Source organism: Stenella coeruleoalba, assembly GCF_951394435.1.
Source record: "Stenella coeruleoalba genome assembly, chromosome: 5".
In the NCBI taxonomy this organism is placed as follows: Eukaryota; Metazoa; Chordata; class Mammalia; order Artiodactyla; family Delphinidae; genus Stenella; species Stenella coeruleoalba.
Window position 1 is genome coordinate 65,917,547 of NC_137150.1, and position 14,456 is coordinate 65,932,002.

The window sequence follows — 14,456 nt, forward strand, 5'->3', positions numbered from 1 at the left end:
GGCTTCCCTGGTGGCGCAGTGGTTGGGAGTCCGCCTGCCGATGCAGGGGACACGGGTTCATGCCCCGGTCAGGGAAGATCCCGCGTGCCGCAGAGCGGCTGGGCCCGTGAGCCATGGCCACTGAGCCTGCACATCCGGAGCCTGTGCTCCGCAGGGGGAGGGGCCACAACAGTGAGAGGCCCACGTACCAAAAAAAAAAAAAAAAAATCAATGTAGATACAGTAACACCCCTGTAAGGACCATCCAGTCAGAAGTATCAGCTATGATGTAGTTAAAGAAATAAAAGACTTGAAGTCAGGAAACCTGAGTATTTATGTCATTTTAATCTCAGGCTGGATCTTTTCATCAACACAAGCACCTCATTTTACGTTTGGAATTAAGACCCCCTGTGCAGAAGATACTGCCCAACAAGCTGCATTTATTAAGGAAATGTGCATTCTTTTCCAGTTTTTATACTCCAGCTCAGACACTTTGATCATACAGTGATACAACCAATGTCACCGCAATGAGTTGATACTCTATCAGTAAACAGTCTAACCCCAGCCAAATACTTGTGTATTTTAGGCTTTTTAAAATTTTGAAGTCATCCTGAAGCTCTATTATCCAGGTATCATGGCACACCAGGCCCTAGGGGCAAAAGGTTGAGGACTATTAACCTAGATGATTTCTAAAATCTTCTCCAGGTTCTTAGGTTAAACTCTCTCCCAAACTCTTTTGGGGAGTGAAAGCTGGCAGAGGAGGAGACGGAAGTATGTCTTCTTAATTATGGAACACCTATTTTCACCTTACCCAGGGAGTTATGTCAGTGGGCCTAAGGTCTGCCAGGTTCTTGCATATTCCTAAGATAGTTCTGACTTCCTGAAGTCATAGATGAGCCAGGTTCTCCCCCTGTGGTTCATGCGTAGACGGTTTGTGGGGAGCACGTGTCCAGGTCACATTCCAGAACATCATCACACACCTAGTGTTAGAAATGGAGCCCTCAGCAGATAGACTCTGTTGTTTCATTTAATTACTTTTCAAGATGCCATTACCAGAAATTTTATGTAAATACATATTTTATTCCCCGACACATGTTAACATGAGACCAAAATTATACAGCACTGAGAAGAAAACAAAAATTCCTTTTTACTGGTTTTCTCTGTGTGCTATTGGGAAGATGCTATAGGATAACAAAGGTGCTCAGTCTTAGCCAAAGCCTCTTGCTTTGCTATTTGGTTTGCAGAATCATAGGAATGTGGCATTGATACTCATTAGTTCAACACAGTTCATTTCAATGAGCATTTACTGTTTGCCTTCTCTGGGTCAGGTGCTGGGTCCATGCTGTGAAAGTATGGACACTACTAATCCCGAAACAAACGCTTAAGAGTTCCTATAGAGAATGGACTTGAGGATATGGGGAGGAGGAAGGGTAAGCTGTGACAAAGTGAGAGAGTGGCATGGACATATATACACTACCAAACGTAAGGTAGATAGCTAGTGGGAAGCAGCCGCATAGCACAAGGAGATCTGCTTTGTGACCACCTAAAGAGGTGGGATAGGGAGGGTGGGAGGGAGGGAGATGCAAGAGGGAAGAGATATGGGAACATATGTATATGTATAACTGATTCACTTTGTTATAAAGCAGAAACTAACACACCATTGTAAAGCAATTACACTCCAATAAAGATGTTAAAAAAAAAAGAGTTCCTATAATATGCTAGAAGCATATAATGTACACTACTGGCTAGACAGTAATTGGTGCCTCAGAGGGGATACTTATTCATTTATCAAGTACTTATATTGCACTTATTACGTGTCAAGCACTGTTCTGTTTATTAACTCATGTCATCCTCAAAACAGCCTGTTGAAATGTGAGCACTGTGATTATCTCCATTTTGCACTGATGCACAGAGAGGGTAAGTCATCTGCTCAGAGTCACACAGTTAATAGCAGTGGGTCCAGGCAGTAGGCTCTGGTGTTTGTGCTCATAAGCACTATGCTATGCTTTGAGAGGCGAGAGGAAGAAGACATTGCTTTGGGTTCAGGATCAAGGAACGAGGCATCTGAAGTAGGACGTGAAGACAAGTAGCACTGACCCTACAGAGGATGTCTGGGACCGTCTGGCTCTTGGCATTCATGACAGTGGACATGTGGACAGTGGACAGTGGACATAATATTAGGTAGCCTTGAGGTGGAAAATGGCCTCTGTGGTTGTGTTGAAAGAATAGTAATTGCATTTGTCTGTGTGAGGCCACTAGGCAAGTATAGGTCTAAGACCAGCACGGCAAGCGAGCACGCCTGTGTCCGCTGCAGCACTGTGCTCAAGGTAGAGAAGCTAACTGCTAATACCTGCCGTCCTGAGAGAGAGCACCCTCAGGTGCATAGACCAGATTAAGCAAGCTGGACCACTTCCCTAAAAGGTATTCACCTCTCTGTTGGTGAAGGAAGCTTTCCAAATTCAACCCATTTGCTTTAGTACAACCCATGTCCCGCTGGAGCCAAGGAATTCTGAGTTGTAGACATTTTTCTTGCTCCCTTGGTCAACCTTCTCTACCCTTCTTAAATAATTTCTGGGTCACCCCTTCCTAGGTAGGGATGAATCTCCACTGAGAAAAGGAGAGACAGGAGTAAAGAGCCCCCTGAAGGGGGTGCCCTTTAGCAGGGCAAAGTGCTGAGGAAAGCTTCTTTGCCCGCCTGGGCATCAGTTCCAATGGCTCACACACAGCTGCAGCTCTTCTCCCTTCTCCACGGTGCTGGCTTTATCAACCAGCAAGACGAACCCGCTGCCTGGGAGCTGCACAGCTCCCTTTTTCAGATGCCTCTTGAAATCTTTTGGAAAAACATTTGATATCACGGCCTGTGCTGAGTTTAGCTGCCATGCTTAGTTTATCACCTATGCTTAAAAATTTTCTTAATTTAACAACCGATTTTCCTCTAAAGGTTCTCTTTCCTCTACCAAGCACCACCTCCCTTTTCTTCACTCAGTTTGGCCATTATTTAGGCCAGTGTCAGAGGTATTATTAGGCACACAAACAGGTCCAGAGGATGACTTTTTACTCTTGGAGGCAAACGTGGACATACTGAGAGCTTCATTTTCCCTCCATCTTTGTGAAGACAGTGATGCAGTCAGGGTATCACCATGGCCTAATGTGAATAATTACCGGCTTTGAAGGCAGGCAGCCCTGGGCCAGAGTGTGTTATGCATAGTTCACCTCACTGAGCCTCAGTTTCCTCATCTGTATAATGGGGATATTATCTGTACTTGCCTCACAGGGTTTGTTTTGTTTTGTTTTGTTTTTTTGCGGTACGCGGGCCTCTCACTGTTGTGGCCTCTCCCGTTGCGGAGCACAGGCTCCGGATGCGCAGGCTCAGCGGCCATGGCTCACGGGCCCAGCCGCTCTGCGGCATGTGGGATCTTCCCGGACCGGGGCACGAACCCGTGTCCCCTGCATCGGCAGGCGGACTCCCAACCACTGCGCCACCAGGGAAGCCCATCACAGGGGTTTTTGGATTAAATGCAATAATCTAAATACTTAGCCCAGTGCCTGCACACGCTCAGTGTCCAATAAATGTAGGCATTATTAATACTGATAACAACATGAAGGATGAATCAGACCAATCAAAGCACCAGCTCTTCCTCTGGATGACTTTATTTTATGTAGCCACAAGGCCTATACGAAAGGCATGATGATAAGAAGGTATAGAAAGTTCTAGCCTCCATTCAACTAAGTTGAGTGGCTCCAAGTTATCCCCACAGCCGTTCTTGCAACTCTTACCCTGACTGATGGCTCTGGGGAGAAATCTAATGGGCACCATGGATGCAGGAGGGATAGAGGGTTCCCATGAGGAATGCCAGACAGTAAAAAAGAGAGAAGTTAACTTGGTATATGACTTCCAATGTTTAAACGAGCACTTGTTCTTGTCCCCATTTGCTGGTCAGAATTATCTGAGGAGCCTCTTAAACACACCAATTCCTGAACTTCATCCCCAGAGATACTGATTTAATTGTTCTTGGGTGGGGAGTGGGTATTATTCTTTTTTAAGCTCCCCAAGTGATTCCAGTGGGCAGCCAGCCTTCAGAACCCCTGACTTAGAGGATGGGGGAACCGAGGGAGGAAATGGCAATGCTCTGACGGCAACCACGAGAAGAATCAATGTGAGACAGACTCATCAAGTGCTCAGGTGGGCTGGTGCTTTGCTTCTGCTCCATCTCTTATCTCTGGGCCACATTTGCAGGCAGTACAGAAAAAGTAGGGGCAGGGGGACGTCAACATCAAGGATATGAAAGTTGCTTCTAATCTTCAAATAGATAGTAAGCCGGGGCTTTATGACTCTAGCTTGGGGACCAGCAAAGGCACCTGGTATGTGCGTGCTGAGGTGAAGTATATGTACTGATGTGAGCGCCTCAATGTCAGGCTCTCTGAAAGGACAGATTTTCTGAATTTGGCTTGCTGTCAAAATAATAAAGGAATTCTGTGGCTTTCTAAGGAGTCTTTAGATTGATATGCTTGGTTACAGCTTATCTCTTTTCTCCATGCTTTCTCATTTCCAGTTTCCAAATTATGGGAAATCATCTAGTTCAGTTCCAGCTGCCTCACGTTAGAGGTGAGCAAACTGAGCGATGCCCGACATCTCACAGTCCTGTAGGAACAGATCTCTTGTCTACTCGGGCAGTGCATCATGGTCTACTCAATACGGGGTTCAAGGATGGAAGGGCTAACTTAGGAGTGTCTCCAACTTTCTCCTACTCCTTCTGTTTTCTTGACCAGAGCCTGGACTGTTCCCATGCCATCCTGGCTAACCATGTGTCTTATTTTCAAAGATGACTGAAGTTTCTTCCTTTTGAAAACACAGTTCTTACCTTAACTGCCCTAGGCACCACCGCAGAAGAACCATGACCTTGCTGAGAGCCACTGCATGCCAGATGAGACTAATTTTCCCTGAGTACTTAGGAGAGGAAGAACAATAATGCGTATGATGGGCTTTTGGCCCTGCACCCAGATCCTTGAGGAGAAGATACAATTTACCACAGCTTATATTCTGATTTAAAGAAAAATGTTTTGTTCTGATGTCACTTGTCTAATTAATAGTAAAAAAAAAAAAAAAAAAAAAAGGACTGAATTTCCCCTATGCAATGTCATCCAGCCTTTGAGATTTTAGAGTTCGATGGCCCAAATCCATTGTCTTCTGTGATGCTTCCTAATGGATAAATCTAACCCTGGTGTTCACAAGGCGTTATTATATTCAGGGCTCATACACAGCACTGATCGTTCCCTTCTCACATTCGTGTGTTCATTCAGTGAACATTTGTTGATGGCCACCTCCATGGCCAGGTGGTTGGAGGTTAGGGAAACGGAGCACAGGGCATATGGAGGGGCATGAATAGTGAAAGCTGAGGCTATGAAGGCAGGCTGCAAAGAACTTTGTAAAGTAATTCTCAGGGGATTGGCAAAGAGCACCCAGCAGAGATGTGTGAGAACAGAGGAGTGGCGTAAGTGGATTTGTATTTTAAGAGAGAAAACATCTGATGATGGTTTATCCATGCAGCAGACACTAATTAAGCACCTTCTGCATGGCAGACACCACGCTTGGCTCTGAAGATACAAGAAAGAATAAAAAAATGGTCCTTGCCCTCAAGGAGCTCACAGTCTATTGAGTTGCCTTTCTGACTTTCCCACTAGATTGTGAGCTCCTGGAGGGCAGGCACTTTTGTTCAACTGAAAAAAAAAAGTGCAAGTTTCAGAGTTAAACCTGGATTCCAATCCCAGCTCTATTTATTTTTATTGTATGCACCTCAGTTCACAGATCCCGTAAATCAGGGCTCTTAGCGCCTGCCTCACTGAGGATGTGGAAAGATTCAATGAGAAGATAGGATGTGCTTGACACGGCAGGAGCTTTGTAATCTGTTTCTTTCTGTATCACAGTGCCTGGCCTGTGGTAGGCTTCCGGAAGTACACTTCTGATGTCTGGCTGGTTGGAAGGCCTGTGTACTCTGGTGCCTGTAGGTTGGGGGGATTTCAGCAGATCTCTTCTCTGCTTGGGCAGTGATCAAGTTGCTTATTCCAGGCTGTGAACTGCAGTCAGGACTGTATTGCCTTGTGGATCCTCAGTCCCTGAATCCCAGGCATGCATCTTGTAAAAGTCAGAAGCAAAGTCAAAGGAAAATGACGAACTTTCCTCTCTGGCCAAAATGCTATCACTTCCAAGGGCAACAGAACTTCTTGGCAGGAGAAGTTGATTTGCCTGTGCTTATAATTGTACTTGCAAGTGACTGAGTCCTTCTCACAGTGGCTTAAAGGGGTGACGTTGGCTGTCCCTGGTCTTTATCTGACATTTTGTTGTTTTCACATTTTCACAATTCATGATGTCACTCATTCCTAATAAAATCTCTCTGAAGTCCATATGGTCGGAGTTTGAACACTTTACTGTATTCATTCAGTCACCAAGGAGATTGAGACCCACAAAAGTAAACTGACTTGCCCAAAGCCATAAAGCTCCTTGTGCTATGTGTTTGTAAGAGGTTTGCTGTTACATCAGAGAAACTGTGAGGATAGATACTAGTACATTTTTGTCTGATTAACCCATGATGGTATGTCAGGAGATCTGGGTTCGTTTTTTGACTCAGTGAGTGAGTGTAGGCAACGCAGAATGGGGTTCTTAAGATTCATATGTTTCTCTGACCTGTGAAATCACTGTCTCTCTTCCCCTGACTGATCACAAGGTAAACCTGTTCCATCATAGACCATATCTTCAATAGATTGACCATATTTACATGTGACGAACTCTTAAAGATTTCTATAATGCTTCCAAGGGTAGTTACCTTCGAACCTACTCTGTGAAGTATAGGTAGAACCCACTTGGTCCAGAATAACGTCTAGAGAGATCAGGTGACATATGCTAGGTCATGTGACTAGTATGTGGCAGATTTAGGGCTGAAACCCTAGTCCTCTGGCTCTGACTCTGGTATTTGTTATAGTATCTGACATCTCAGCCTCCGTCTGACCTCCTTGCTGTTTGCTGTGGGTTAGGCTTTCCCTTTGGAAGTTAGAACTTGGCAAAGCTAAACTGACAAGCTTCTAAGTTTGCCACAGTAATGCAGGTGTGATATACCCTTCAAAGTGAAAAATATGTGGCTTTAAAGGGACTGCTCCACGCGTTTAAAGAGAAGTTTTCATTTATTTCCCAATTTTACCTCTAATTTTTTTAACATTCCGCAAAATGTTCCAAGTTTCTTTAATCTACAAGTTGGAAGTGAGAGGTTGGCCTAATTTCTGTGTTCCCTTCGAGCACAAGCAATAACACATTTTAAAGGATGATAAATAGCAGTGTGAAATATAGATGGGTTCTATAAATACTCACCAAAATCCCTGTAGTCAGAACCAGGTAGAATAAGAGAATAGTCACGGCATTCTTCTCTCCTTCCCCATCCTCCCTCTTCTAGAGGTAGTTTCGTGGTTAAGAACACAAACACTAGAGCCAGACAGTCCAGGATTTGAATCTTGGCTCTCCCTGTACTACCTGCAAGACTGTAGACAATCTATCTAACCTTCCAGGGCCTCTGTTTTCCTCATTTGAAGAAAGAGGTCTAATGCTATTTCATGTAATTTGTAGAACATTGATTTAGTACAATGCCTGGACATTTTTAGTTGGTAATTATGGTTACCTCTTATCACTGTTGTTTATCTTCATCCAAGACCCCTTTTCTTACCCTTTAGGATACGTCTGTCTGTGTCTTTTCCATAGAGAAGAAATAGTACCAGCTACATTTAACGTCAGTTTATGCTACTGTGTTGTGGGGTGTTTTGCATTTCTAATCTTATCTTCACCTTTCTAATCAAAGTGCTGACTCATGCATATCTGCCACCTTGTGCCGGCTCAGTAAATACGATTTGGATTAATAAATTTTAATTTTAACTTACGAGAGCAACATAGCCAAAAGTTTAGAAAACAGAGAAGAGAAAACACCGACAGTGCAACACTCATAATACCACACATGGTATGGCAGTCAAGGCCATGGACTGTAGTTGTATTTGAATCCTGGCTGTGATACCTTGAGCACTATACTTACAACTCCAGGCTTCAGTTTCTTCATCGCTGAATAAAGACAATAAGAGTAACTACCTGAGCAGGAGGTTGGGAGGGTGAGGTGCATTGGAAGCATTTAGAACAGGTCCTGACTCGATAAATCTTAGCTTGGAGAGAACCAGACCCAGAGAGGGGAAGTGACTATCTAAGTTGAATTTAGCAAGTTTATGGCAAAGAGGGACCTAAAATTCCTAACCACCAGGCTGCTCTGTGTTTGTTTCCTATATAGACTTCTTAGTTGGGGAAAGTAATTTTTGACTCCTAGTTACTATCCAAGATTGCAGATTAAGCTAAAGAGACAGTAAAGCATATTTAGCTTTTTTTTCAATCTGGTTTTGTATGACAGTGTTTCATATCAACTGGAACACAGATGCCTATGTAGATTTCTAAGGGGCAAATGGGGAGGATTCCTGAAAACGTACAGCCAAGCTTTACTTAAAGACAGCATATCCCTCTGTGGAACCTGCAAAAGCAAATAAACAAACAAATAAATAAACAGCTTCCATCATGATTCTCATCTTTTATGTGTTGGCACGGCCCTTGCAGCAAAATCCCAGGGCCCCCATGTTTCTCTACTCTGACCTTCCTCCAGGCACTGAGTTGTTGGCGTCAGAAATCCTCACAGCCACTTGTATGCTCGTTTTCTTCAGCCTCTCACTAAAGCAATCATTTTTTTTTAAGATCAGCAGCGAAAAGCAAACATTGCAGTGAGCAGGATGCACTCGAGTCTGGAGCAGCTGACCTGCCGTGCAGAGGTCACGTGCTGCTCTGTAGACATCTCCTCCTGCAGCCTCACGTAGGGGTGGATGTCCCAGTAGACAATTCCCTCACTTTCACTGAAGTATTACGGACATCTTCATGCACAGCACAGTGAAAATAACAAAAAGGAATATAGAGGGCAGAAGAGCCGAAGGTCAATTACATGTGATTTTTACCTGAAATGAAAGATGATAACTGATCAACTTGACTCTCTCGTGTGTCCCTCCTGGGGTCTTCACCTGGAATGTCATTCTTGCTACATCTCTGCATGTCCAAATTCCGTATTCATCCAAGACGTGATTAAAATGCCACCTTCCCTTGTGAGTGTGCCTGTGTCTTCCCAGTGTGAGCCACCTCCTCTTTCTCTGTGTTCTGGTAGCATTGATTAAAACATTTAACTTTGGTTATCGTATTTTTGGATATTTTCAGATGTCTAATATTTCCTACTACATCTCTTAGAGGGCAGGGCCGTGTCTCAGTTATTTCTTTAATTTCTTTAGCTCTAGCCCTTGCTAGGCACTCGGCAATTGTGCTCTGAGTAAATGTATTACTTAAAATCATCTCCTCGGTTATGTTTAGTTTCTGTGCTGTTAGGAACTTGCTAGGTTGCATCTCATATGTGAAACAATGTGATCTTTAATGTGCTTGATGTACTGTAACATCTTGTACTTGTTCTTCTCCCACAGGCTCATTGTATATTCAAGAAGCAATGTGAGCTGGTCCATAACATTCAGCATTGTCATGAGGGTGGAGGCACTGCCTGCCGAGTGACCTGGGTCAGTCACTGCAGTACGTCTCTTGGTTAGGAAAAGCATAAAGCCAGTACTAACTTGCTTCCTACCTATCAGTGAGGGTAGTTAGAATGACAGTGATGATGAAACATATAGAGTTTTTGATGATATTCATGGTGGTGTTATAACAATAACTGTTTGTAAGTTTTTGGCACTTAATGATATCAAATCCACTTCATTCTTTTTTTTTTAATTTTATTTATGTATTATTTTTGGCTGTGTTGGGTCTTCGTTGCTGTGCGCAGGTTTTCTCTAGTTGCGGCGAGCGGGGCCCACTCTTCGTTGCAGTGCACTGGCTCCTCTTTGCGGTGGCTTCTCTTGTTGCAGGGTATGGGCTCTAGGCGCACAGGCTTTAGTAATTGTGGCACGTGGGCTCAGTAGTTGTGGCTCTCGGGCTCTAGAGTGCATGCTCAGTAGTTGTGGCGCACGGGCTTAGTTGCTCCGCGGCATGTGGGATCCTCCCGGACCAAGGCTCGAACCCGTGTCCCCTGCATTGGCAGGCGGATTCTTAACCACCCCACTTCATTCTTATTATAGTGACACTTTCAACCCCATCCTTCTGGGTCTTATTCTCTAGTTACTAGAACTTAAGAGGCGTTTTCTAGAATCAGTGTGGTTGGATACATATCCTAGCTCCTTCTCACACCAGCTCCGTGACTTTGAGCAAAGCTCTTTGGAGTCTCTGTGTCTGTTTCCTCATCTGTAAAGTGAGGTAGCAAAAGTGTTCATGTAGTTGGATTATTTCAGAGGCTAAATGAGTTAACACATGTAGACAGTAAGTGACAGTAAATGGTATTGTTATAATCCCTGGGCATTGAATAAGGCCCTGGATCAAGAAAATTCTTACCAGAAGGAAGTATTTCTTTCAGAAAGCCATGTATGTCATTAGGAAACAATGGAAGACAAAAAGGAAGACAAAAGGAGAGGGGAGATATTGAGGCCAACTTCCCTGTGACGATAAGTGGCTTGCGGGGTCTGCATCATGTGAGGAGAGACACCTTTTGTGAAGTCAAGGAAAAGGAGACTGGCATGGGGGTGACACCAGCACAGCCTGCAGACTCCTCTGGGGACCACACCTGTTTGTGCCAGCTGTTGTCAGTCTGTGTAAGCTCGCCGAGAATAACAGCCATGATTTTCACGTTAAAGCAGCTTCCGTCTCAGGATCTCAGAATGCTGCATAATGGAGGCGAGGGCTCCCAGAGTCGCGCCAAGAGGGAACGCACTTTGTAGGGCATCGAGAATGCATCGCTGTGCTGAGTGCACCTTTCGCAGTGGAAAAAGAGCGAACTAGTTTCAAAATAGACTTCTTTCCTGATTTGAGCCCTTCTTGATTCCACCACTCATTTTTTAGGTGACCCGGGACAGCTCAGTTCCCCTCCTTGACTCTCAGTTTTCTCCTTATAAATGAGGGGATTCACCTACCACTAAATGATCCCCAGTGTGTTCTGTTTCTGGAATGCTCAGAGAGTGCCGGAGATCTACAGTTACCTCCCAGTAGACTACCGCAGACTACAGCGTTTTACATTTCGGTGAGGCCCAAGTTCTTATAGAATAGAATATTGCGTAGTGTTTTATTCATGCTTGGACTTTTAACCCAGCAGAAAAAAAATTATTACTTTGGTCACTAGGAAGTGGTATTATATTTTAGTTTTTTATATCAGAGTATTAATGACCCTTTACATGATTTTTCCTTTGCTCACTTCTAGTACGGTGCTAGTTACCATTTCCTTTTACTGTTTTAAGATTTAGCATTACCCCCCAGAGATTGATAAAGGAAGTAGTCTTTTGAAGAGCAGTTCTACTTCTCTTGCTGAATCGTGAATGAAGACATCAAAAGTGGCCCTGTCTCTCTACTTCTTGTGCTCAGTCCACCTACATCAGAGTTACCCAGGACGCTTGTTATTTTCTAGGTTGCCATCTTTCTAAACAGTAAATACTTCATATTTACAAAACAGAAACAAACTCACAGGCATAGAAAACAAACTGATGGAAACCAAAGGGGAAAGGCAGGGGAGGGATAAATTAGGAGTTTGGGATTAGCAGATACAAGCTACGATATATAAAATAGATAAACAACAGGGTCGTACTCTGTAACACAGGGAGCTATATTCAATATCTTGTAATAAACTAGAAGGGAAATGAATATGAAAAAGAATATATTTACATATATTCAACTGAATCACTTTGCTGTACACCAGAAATTAACACAACACTGTAAATTAACTATACTTCAATTAAAAGAAATTTGTTGGTATTTGTCCCTTAGGAAGTTTCCTTTGATAGTTCAAGACTTCATAATACAAGATTAAATTCTCCTAAACATAAGTAGATAGATCATAAAATCCCTCTGAAAAAAAATGCAGATGGGTTGAGAGGCTGAGGCAGTTGTATGATGGTTAAGCATGCACTTTCTGGATTGATGAGTGCATTCTGATTCCAAGTCCCCAGGTACTGTCAGGGTGATCTCTGTGCCTCAGTTTTCTCATTTGTAAAACTGGAATCTCTGATCTGATGGGGCTGCTGCGGTGATTAAATGAGTTAACGTATTTTGAACGTTGTCTGGTCCCTGCTGAACTATTCAGGATACCTTAACTATTTTCAGTGTCATCAATTATAAATCAATAAATATATAAATTAAATCCTTACATATTTCTACCTTTCAGAGTTTATGGAAGGAGATACTCCTTCAACAGAATTACTGTTATTTGAATCAAGGTTGCTGATCAGTTAGAAATATTCAATGCTATTGACCTTTAGATTCAGTTATCAGGGCGTGATCTATTTCCCCCTCTGCTGCAGTGCTGATGAATGGCACTGAGTCATTCATATTCCCTCATCCACCTTTCTGCCACATTTGAAGGGTAGCCATAGCTCAATTTGACAGACTGTTTGTGAGCATTTAATACAAGTCATGAGCCCCTATTAAATATTAGCACATGCCATGTATCATCTTAGGTATTACAACGGCCCTGAAATGGAAGCATTCCCTATTCCCTGCCTGCCCCCCGACCCCATTTACAGATGAAGATGCTTATGCTAAGAGACGTTTAAAAAAACTTGTGAAGTGTTATGCAAAATAAGGGATATAACTTGGTATCTGAACCAGCTTTTGCTGCTTCCAAAGCCCACACTTTCTCCATTACACCACAATCAATGTTTCTGAAAGTAAATGGGGCCACACTGGTCTCCAACCTCTGATATAATTAGCATCATGCTTTAATCAGTGAGGTTGACTGTCTTGATTAATCTTTATGACAGATCATGTAAGTTTCATATTTCTAAATGAATATATAGAGGCAGCTGTAAATTAGTGGAAAAACACTGAGCTGGGATCAGAAGACTCTTGTTTAACTCTTGGCTCTGCCCCTTCCTATGGGTGTGATTTTTGGCTAAGTCACTTAACATAGTCACTTAACAAACCACTAACGTTGTTTGTTTCTTTGTACAGAAGACACACATTCCTGCCTTGGAAAGCATTAAATAAAATGCAGCATGCGTGTGTGTTGCCCCGGAGTTCCTTGTTGCCTGTGAAGGAGCGTGGAAATGCAAAGGCCTTTCTTCCTTTGCTACAAGCCCCAGTGCAATCTTCTCATCCCCCGTGGCGTGTTTTTGCTATGCCCCAGTCCTCTGTAACTTCTGTTTCCTCTTAATTCACATCATCCATTGGCGTATTCACGTGGTATCTATTGCTGTGTAGCATATCTTTAAGGGTAAGAATAAGCTCTTAATCCGTGCAGGCAGTGAATGGTTTACGTGGGCCATCTCATTTAACTCGTGGGGTGCATCCTGTTGACCCCATTTTATGGTTTATGCAACTAATACTTCGTAACATGAAGCATCTTGCCCTGAGTCACACTAGTGGTAAGTGGTGGATGTGGGATTTGAATCCAAGCAGGTAGCCAGCCCCTAGAGCCTATACTCTTAAGTGTCTAAACCGTACTGATTACCATCAGCAGTCAGTGTTTTGCTTCGTTCTTTATTTCTCCCTCATGTGCCTTGATTTCTTGACTGAATTATACATTCCTTGAACTGGAATTTCAATTCCAGTAATTGAGATATTGAATACACCTCAGTTATCTTGATGATTGCCATAATGCCTAAATACTAGCATTTGTGGATAATTTAATGTAGATTTCATTGAGGGTACAGTTTTTCCCACTGCTTCAGTATCCTGGAAGCAAGGACTTTTGACTCCTTGCTTGTCTTTGTCTCCAGAAGCTAATCTTCCCACCACGTTGAGCTACTTTGATTTGATTTTCACAGGTCAAGCAAAAAACCTTTTCTCTGTGATTCTCACGGACACACTTTGCCTGCCTCCCCGCCAAGGCCCAGAAATCCAGTGTGATCAGTGCATCTGTCAGAGGATGGACTTGTTTGCGGCGGGTGGCATTGTTACTGAACAAAACACATGCCCTCCCTTTGCATCCTAAGTGCCTTGGATTGCTGAGCAAGAACCTTTCTGACTCAAATGAAAACCACCTTGTGTTAGGTGAAATATGGGGAGTTAACCATTTGTTTGCTGGCGTGCATTTCCCACGAAAAACTCAAAAACAGAAATTCACCTCAGCCATGGAAAGTGATGTGCCAAGCGTCATATTTGCATATTAAAACCGAAAACTGATTTGCATGTTATTTCAGTGTCTTGTGTCACGTTCAGGCATCTGTCAAGCCCACTTAGATAGAAACAGCATGTATAATAGGAAAGTGTTTCTGTGCATATCTGACTGAAAATCTAGGTGCCTTTATTTTTTTCAACAAATTGTCCCCACTTTACATTCTTCTTTTTCTTCGGGATTTGTGTCTGAAAATGCTAAAGACAAGACTGAAATCCCATGTCTTGTA

At 43.2% G+C, this 14,456-nt stretch overlaps 1 protein-coding gene across 6 annotated transcripts in view; it reads left to right on the forward strand.

The window, feature by feature from the left end:
- LPP (LIM domain containing preferred translocation partner in lipoma) overlaps positions 1 to 14,456 on the forward strand; it is a 695,014-nt gene that overhangs the window by 500,092 nt on the left and 180,466 nt on the right. For 5 of the 6 annotated variants that reach the window (XM_079921711.1, XM_079921713.1, XM_079921712.1 and 2 more), the window contains one exon: positions 9,510 to 9,599. The exons of the other annotated variant lie outside the window; for it this stretch is intronic. In XM_079921711.1, the coding sequence (XP_079777837.1) occupies positions 9,510 to 9,599 (90 nt within the window). The remainder of the gene's footprint in view (positions 1 to 9,509; positions 9,600 to 14,456) is intronic. 6 annotated transcript variants of the gene reach the window in all.